The sequence below is a fragment of the Oryctolagus cuniculus genome, chromosome 9, assembly GCF_964237555.1.
Source record: "Oryctolagus cuniculus chromosome 9, mOryCun1.1, whole genome shotgun sequence".
Lineage (NCBI taxonomy): Eukaryota > Metazoa > Chordata > Mammalia > Lagomorpha > Leporidae > Oryctolagus > Oryctolagus cuniculus.
Window position 1 is genome coordinate 92,386,621 of NC_091440.1, and position 8,374 is coordinate 92,394,994.

The 8,374-nt window shown below is 41.7% G+C and overlaps 1 protein-coding gene across 1 annotated transcript in view; it reads right to left on the bottom strand.

The window, feature by feature from the left end:
- Positions 1 to 7,938, bottom strand: part of MICU2 (mitochondrial calcium uptake 2) — a 158,596-nt gene extending 150,658 nt beyond the window's left edge. Inside the window, exon 1 of the mRNA XM_070049155.1 lies at positions 7,675 to 7,938. Within this exon, the coding sequence (XP_069905256.1) occupies positions 7,675 to 7,884 (210 nt within the window). The 5' untranslated portion in view covers positions 7,885 to 7,938. The remainder of the gene's footprint in view (positions 1 to 7,674) is intronic.
- Between the last annotated feature and the right edge of the window lie 436 nt (positions 7,939 to 8,374).

Sequence of the window (8,374 nt, forward strand, 5' to 3'; positions counted from 1 at the left end):
TGGCAGGTACACTATCCCTCATAGTGCTCCAAGCCGGATTCCCTCTAGGCTGTTCCTGCAGCTTTTTGCCAGTGGCTTGGGCTGCTACAGTCTGGTCTCATCTCACTCTCCAACACTAGCGCGGAGGCTCTCAGTTGCTGGGGTCCTGAGTTGTGGACATTCATGCCCTTTATATAGGTTCACTATGCCCCTCTAATTTGTACAGAGTTTCCTCTGCCATTTTCTTCTTAACCCTTCCCCGAGACTGTACTCTCTCCACTTTTTTTTTTTTTTTTGACAGAGTGGACAGTGAGAGAGAGAGAGAGACAGAGAGAAAGGTCTTCCTTTGCCATTGGTTCACCCTCCAATGGCCGCCACGGCCGGCGCGCTGTGGCCGGTGCACCACGCTGATCCGATGGCAGGAGCCAGGTGCTTCTCCTGGTTTCCCATGGGGTAGGGCCCAAGGACTTGGGCCATCCTTCACTGCACTCCCTGGCCTGGAAGAGGGGCAACCAGGACAGAATCCGGCGCCCTGACCAGGACTAGAACCTGGTGTGCCGACGCCGCAAGGCGGAGGATTAGCCTAGTGAGCCACGGCACTTTTCTTAAACTATCTTCTAGATTTGAGCAGTAAGCTCCCTCCGTACTTTGCCATCTTAATCTCCCATGACCTCTGTAAAGTTATTCTCTCTCCCTCAATTCTACGGTTATTCACTCCAGTAACATTTGTTACAGATCCTTCTAACGTGGTCCACATCTCACAGTTCACAGTTCCCTGAATTTATCTCCTTATTTCTGAAGCAGTTCACAATTAGGTTTGTTGCCTTTTTTCTTCCCTTCCACCCTACCCCCTGTGCTTTGGTAGAAGAAAATGTGTAGAATTAGTCTATACCCAGCTTCTAAGATTAACTACACTTTCTGCTCTCACTCCTGTTACAATGGAAGAGGTATCTTTGATATTAAGAAAACCAAGTTATAAGTTCAAGATGGAAGCACAGAGAGCGAGCTTACTGCTCTAGTCTACGGGAGGACATTTAAAAACCAAAGTGGATAGAGAGCAATCTCAGGGAAGGGTTAGGGAGAAAATGTCAGAGGAAATTCCACACAAACTGGAAGGACACTGTGGACCTACATGGAGGACGTGGACATTCACAGCTTGGTACCCCAGCAGCTGAAAGCTTCAGCATCAGATCTGGAGTGAGGTAAGACCAGACTGCAGCACCCCAAGCCTCTGGCAAAAGCCTGGTGTGGGCCCAGCTTGGAGCCCTGTGGGGGGCAGTGTACCTGCCAAACAAGAGGGAAAAAAGGGGGAGGGCTATGTTCCTTTATCCCAAACCAGCTGAAACCAGCATCCAGTAACTAGCTGAGAGAGGATGGGTGCCATTTTGGACATACATAACAGCTGTGCCAGCTCATGTCCGTGGAACCAGCAACCAGCTGAGAGGCGATGCCTGAGTCTGGCTGGGAGAATTGACAGGAGGCTGGGTGCTCGTGTCTGTGGGAGTCTTGTGTGCTGGGTCTGTACAAATACTGTGGCTGTGTACGAGGGCACAGGTATGGCTGGCACTCTGGGCAGTCACTGTAGGTGGCTCAACATGCTCGGGGCTTCATGATTCCCTATGAAGGTCACTACTGCAGGACCTGAGTTCACACCACGGGTGGCGAAGATCCTTTGTGTGGTTCCTGGGGCAGCACAGATAAAAACTGTACCCACTGGGGCTCACACCCAGGCATTGGTCTCCTTTGAGAGAAGGTGAGTATGAGAAGATGCCAACAGAGTAGAACCAACCTCCCCTCTGATTTAAAAAAAAAAAAAAAGGAGATTTACACACCCAACTTGGGTGCCTACATCAAAAAAACTGGAAATGTACCAAATTAATGAGCTATCAATGCATTTCAAAGACCTAGAAAAACAACAGCAAATGAAACCCAAAACTAGGAGAAAAGAAATAATTAAAATTAGAGAAGAAATAAAATTGAAACAAAAAATTTTAAATGTCAGTGAAACGAAAAGCTGATTTTTAGAAAAAAAATTAGAGATGAAAAAGGAAATGTAACAACAGACAGCAAAGAAATAAACAGCTGTATACTAACAAATTGGGAAACCTGGAAGAAATGGATGGAAGGAGCCATTGTTATTATAGGAGATGACAGCTCCAAACATGGTATTGCTTCTGAAGAATTCCCAGATGTGGAGTTGGAAGACAGTGATGATCCTGAGCGTGTGTAGGTCTATGCTAATGTATGTGTCTGTATCTTAGCTTTTAACAAAAAACAGTTTATTTTGCTGTACATTGAGATTTAATGCTATAACTAGTACTCAAACAGTATTTTTCACTTTATGTTTCTGTGTGGGAGCAAACTGTTGAAATCTTTACTTAATGTATGCTAAACTGATCTTCTGTATATAAAGAGAATCGAAAATGAATCTTGATGTGAATGGAAGGGGAGAGGGAGTGGATAAGGGGAGGGTAGTGGGTTGGAGGGACGTTATGGGGGGGAAGCCATTGTAATCAATATTCTGTACTTTGGAAATTTATATTCATTAAATAAAAGTTAAAAATAAGTAAAAAAAAAGTAAAAATAAGATAAAAAATTAAAAATAGAAAAAAGCTAAGAAAATAGGTATATAAAGGAAGAAAATATACAGCTATCCAATGTGTTTGTGTTTTAAGCTGAATGTTATCACAAAAGATTTAAAAAGTTGAAATAATTTTATATACCAAGAAAGTTACAGTAAATTAATTATTAAAGAAAAAACTTTTAAAAATGTTTATTTGGCTGCAGAGAAAAACAAAAAGAGAAAGAGAGAAGAAGAGACTGAGTGAGAGTGTGCTCCCATCTATTGCCTCATTCCCCAAATGCCTTGCAATAAGCAGGGATCTCAATCTAGGTCTGCCACATGGGTGGTAGGAACCTAAACACTTGAGTCATCACTGCTGCTTCCCAGTTTCCGCATTAGCAGGATGCTGCAATAAGGAACCAGTGGCAGGTATTGAACCCAAGCACCCTGATATGAGATACGGATATCTTAACCACATCTTAATGATTAGGCTAAATGTCTGTTCCCAAGAAAAATAAATTTTTAAAATAAATCTAGAGTAGTCTAAGTGTACATTACTTACAGACTCTAGTAGCATGCAGTAATGTCCTAGGCCTTCATATTCACTCACTCACTGATTCACCCACAACAACCTTTTGTCCTACAAGTTCCATTCTCAGAAAGAGCCATATGTAAGTTTACCACTTTTTAGCTTTCATACTGTATTTTTACTCTATCTTTTCTATATTTATATAACCAAATATCTAACATTGTGTAACATGCAGTACACATTTGGAGGAACAATAGGCTATACCATGTGGCCTACCTGTATAGTAGGCTAGGTCATCTAGGTTTGTGTAAGTACACTCTGTGATGTTTACACAATGAGAAAAACACCTAATAATGCAATTCTGAATATATTCCCACTGTTAAGCAATGCATAACTGTATTCAATTTCTCTCTTTGAATTACTGGATTTCTAAAAAAATTTTTTTATTTATTTGAAAGAGAGAGGGACTGACAGAGATCTTCCATTTGCTAGTTTACTGCCCAAATGCCCGCAACAGCTGGGGCTGGGCCAGCAGAGAGCTGGAAGCTGGGAACTCCATCTGGATCTCCCAAGTGGTGGCAGGGACCCAAGTTCTTGAGCCATTGCCAGCTGCCTCCTAAGATGGCATTAGCAGGAAGCAGGTATTAGAAGTGGAGCTGGAACTTGAACCCATCCAATTTGGGTTAGTCAAACATTTATTACATTTAACTATGTGACTGGAATTATTCCAAACACTAAAGACACAGAGATGAAAAAGGCAAGAGGCTATTCTACTTGGGGAAGACAAGTAGATAAAACAACTTCAAAGAATGGTAAGTATCATGAAAAAAAAAAAAAAAACAAACAAACTAAATAACAATAGAACAAAGAGTTTTAAGTCTTTATAAATACAAACATAAATAAATCTTCAAAGGGAGGTGACTATCAATGAATTTATATAACATTTAAATTTCTTAGAAGAAAACAATACAGTATTATTCACTAGGTTATATAAAACAACTTTACTTTTTAAACTGTAGCAGATAAATTTTCCATTGAAAGGCAAACCAAAAAACTAATTTTGAAGTCAGGGAAACCTATAGTCTCCAATATTACACTTAATGTGGAAGAACATTAATATAAAGGCCAAAAATAGAAAAAATTAGAGAATAAATGAAATACTCATATAATTAAAAATTAGTAAGAACAAATCAAGTACCACTGTTGCCAACTGTGAACTATATACTTCATTTTACTTTGGCTTCACTTCTTCCTCCTTCTTTTTCAGTTTTGGACCTTTCTATTTTAATGAATTATAATACTAATGGCACAGAAAAGCTTTACTTTTAATTGATCTTACATACTGGATTTACTGATAAAGAAATTTGCGTACATCAGTTTTGGTTTACAAGTATATTATTTCTTGCCTGACAAAACTTTTTCTAATTTTTTAATACTTTTTGATATGTTAAGGTTAAGAAGTAGCTATCCTTTTACTGCAGAATGGACTGAAACAATAGAATACTGTTCTTTGTTTCCTTCCCTCTATTATTTCTGATTTTATTAATGCTTTAATCAAATACAGTACGTTATAAGAGGAGCAATACTAAAATCTTAGGAGAGTTTTCAAATATTCTTACCTGTTTTAAGAAGTTCATACAGAACTAATTGATATGATGGCATGCTCTAAAGCAAGTTCCACTAAGGATTTCTTTGTAGAAAGCATCCTTTTCCTGTGCAATTGTAATCACCATGAATTTCTTAAACAATACAGTTACACTTTACTTGGGAATTCTGCAATTCATACTCTTTAAAAATGTATCTTTTAAATGTCTTTGGAATTTTTCTACTAATTTAGCCATCATCAACTCTCTGCTAAATTATAGCAACAGCTCCCTAACTCCAGTTTTCAATTCATTTCTCTTCCTAAGATCTCAATATTCTTTCCAAAGGCCAAACCAAATTTGTAATGGAGTAATACATATACTTCTTCATGCTTTAAATAATCTGATATGATGACAGGTTTAAAAGTACTGTAATTGCAAAGAAGTGTTATTTGAGGTATCTGTAATAATACTATAATGGGAAACTATCTGAGATTTATATAAATGCCAGTAACCCAGTTACAATACTACTAATGGAAGAAAATATAGATTACAAATCAATGAAAACAAAAATGTAATCTTTTTTTCTAGGTTCATGGACTCCCTAAATTCTATGCCTGGATTTGTGAGGGTCCATGAAGGTTAAGAACCCCTGCAGTGGCTCTCTGCTGTCCTCACGAGAAAAATTCCTGTCATGTGGCTTGAGGTGACTTAATGATCTGATTCCCAGCCACCACTCACACCGAAATTTGCATTTCAACTCTTGCAGCTGACATTCTGCTGAGTCAAATGACCTCTGCAAAGCTATTCCTTTTGCCTGCAATATTCTTTCCCTTCTCTGCCGAGCAAACTTCCAATCATCCTTTAGATGCTAGTTGATGTATCATTCCTTCAGCAAACCGGAAACTGCTAGGTACTATTCCAGTATGTTCCACAGCACCTGCTTTCTGCTTTTACGTTTACTAGACTATTAAAATGCCCTGCCCCATGAAACCATAAGCACATGAGCTATGTCTCTGATCCTCACTCCTTACATGTTGCCTGGTATATGGTAGTATTTCAGTAACTATGGAAGGAAATAAGGGGCATTCTAACTTATCTGCTGTTTCATGACCTGGAATTCTCCCTTTGTTCCCCATCACAAATCCAGGCTGTTGGCACAATGAGAACCAAAAAAAAGTATAGGATTCTGTTAACAGAAATTTATTATCCTTGCTGGTAAAACTACTTACTGTGATGACTGAAAAAGGAGGACACTATCACTATGATTTATAAGGAAGATTTTATCATTTTGCAATATTAAATAATTATAGCATTGCACAAAATATCGAGAGATGAAAAACTATTCATCACAAACCAAAATTCCAGAATATCTCAGAAATTCTCAGACATGCACAGAGACCTTCAAGGCAGTGCTGGTGGTGGAGAAATAGCAAAATGTGTCAGAATCACAGAAGAGGGAGATCCTCCTTGCACTCAGCCACCATTGCTGACTGGCAGCATCCACGTGGTCGTTAAAAGGACGAGAACCACTATGTTAAACTGTTCCCACAACAGACCAAGCAAATGTGTTGTCAGAAAATGTTATAAAAGAATCGATAATAAAATGGTTTCTATTTTACTCTGGCTAGACTGAAAGTTAAAACACTGTGTGTATGTGTGGGGAGAGTTGGGGAGAGAATCCAAGACACCACACTGGTGAGGTGCTTCCGTCACATCAGAAAATAAAAGCATCAGCAGGCTAGAAGTGAGCCAAGAAAAACAAGGAGATGGATGCAATGAAATCAGAAGCTACAACTGCTAAGGAGGGAGGATTTAAGCCATGTTCTGGGGACAAGCAGCGAATCATTTTGGTTGGAAGGTGTCTGAGTGTGACTATGAAACTCCCTGGATGAGAAAGCTTAAAAATGTGGATTTTATTCCATGCAGAATGAGGCACTCACTGATTCTGAGGAAGGGTATATTGTGTGGCTAGTGATACTCAGGGGAAGATTAATCTAAGAGCTCTAACAAGATGGATTAAGGAAAACTGAAACCAATGATGAACTATAAATTGAATTGACACACAAGATTAGCAAAAATGCTCTAAAACATTTTCATCTGTGATCAGAAACAGAGGGAGAATGGCAAGAGCTATTGTACGTATTATCTATAGAGTATTTTAACACAAATAACTATCACTCTCTAGTACTTGTTTTTAACTCACAAGATCTACTTTCCTCTTCTGTTGTATCTAAATGTTCCTAGAGTTCTCCATTGGAAAGGTATGATGTAAATCTACCAAAGAAACAATAAAACACCCCTTTCAATTTTCAAAAAAATTCATTTATAAAAGCTTGTTAAAATGCCTACAAGAGCTTCAAATTAGCATTCTTCCTCAAATTTCCAAATGTTTGACATGGCAATATCCCAAAGTAGGAAACTTAACCTTGAAAATATGGAGATTTCAGGAGGAATTTGTTTTTGCTTATTTATGGTCCACTCAAGCATAAAGGTTTACAATCACATAATAATGTTCGAGTTCCTAATAAAATCTGGAAATTACCAACCGATCAGTTTTTTTGATTGACATTTTCATGACTAAAAAAAAATAAGTCATCTATTTGGACTTGACCACGCTACACCGAGAAGTCGTGTAACTGTTGCTTCTACAGATAACTGCACACCACCTGAAGATCTATCCATTTCACTAACTGGGGCGGGATAGGCCAGAGGCAACGAAAATCCTGACTCCGACACGCCCACGCCCGTCAGCACCATGGGCGGCGGGCTTTTCGCCAGTGGGTGGTTTTAGCTCCTGCGGCTCTACCCCGGCGAGGCTGGGTCTCCTGTCAAGGCCTCCAAGGGCCTCGGGAGCCCGTGCCACGGCAGGAGCAGCCCCACCAAGTCCCACTTGTCAGGGGTCTCCCGCCGCTGGGTGCCCCCAGCGGGCTTCGGAACACAGTCGAGTCGGGGCCGCGCAAGCTCCAGACCCCTCCCCGCAAAGGGGCGTCTGAGGCGGGAGGAGCAACGTCCCGTACCTGTGCTAACACGGTGAGGCTGCTCTCGCGTGCCGCGACACTCACGCGGCCATGATGCCAGGCCGCTCCTGCTCCTGCCAGGGCCACCCCGGCCACTGCCGCCGCCAGTGCGCCGGGGCTCGGCACGGCCTGTCGGCTGGCAGCGAGCCCGCGCCGCAGTCTCCCTCCCCAAGCCGCCAGCCGAGCGCTTCGCCCTGCAGCCGCCGCCATCTTTGCGGAAGCGTCGCCGCTCAGCGCCCCGCCCCCGCCCTCCTCCCACAGGCTGAAGACGCGGAAGTTCCCACGGTTCTCGCGAGATTCGGGCAGTCTTTCGCTCGGTCTTCAGGGCTTGCGCGGCGTCCCGGAGGCGGAGGCGGAGGCGGGGGCGGGGGCGGGGGCGGGGCGCGATTTTCGGTTGTTGGGCGCCTGGTGGGGCAGAGAGGAACAGCTAACTGGGAAATGTGGAAACAACTCAAAAAGCTCTCTACGATTTAAGACAATAATGTGCCCCCGATTGTCTGGGAAGTGTGTCATCCTTTGGCTGCTAAGGTGGAATCCGGGCACTGTGGCCGCTGAGAGGTGGTGTGATAAGCACTTCTCACGATGTTAATGTAATCAATTAATTTGCCTTTCCTATCATCATTAACAACAGTACAGCCCCATCCCAGAGGAGGTTGCATATGGAACAAAAATTTGTTGGGTATGAAACAGAAAAATTTGA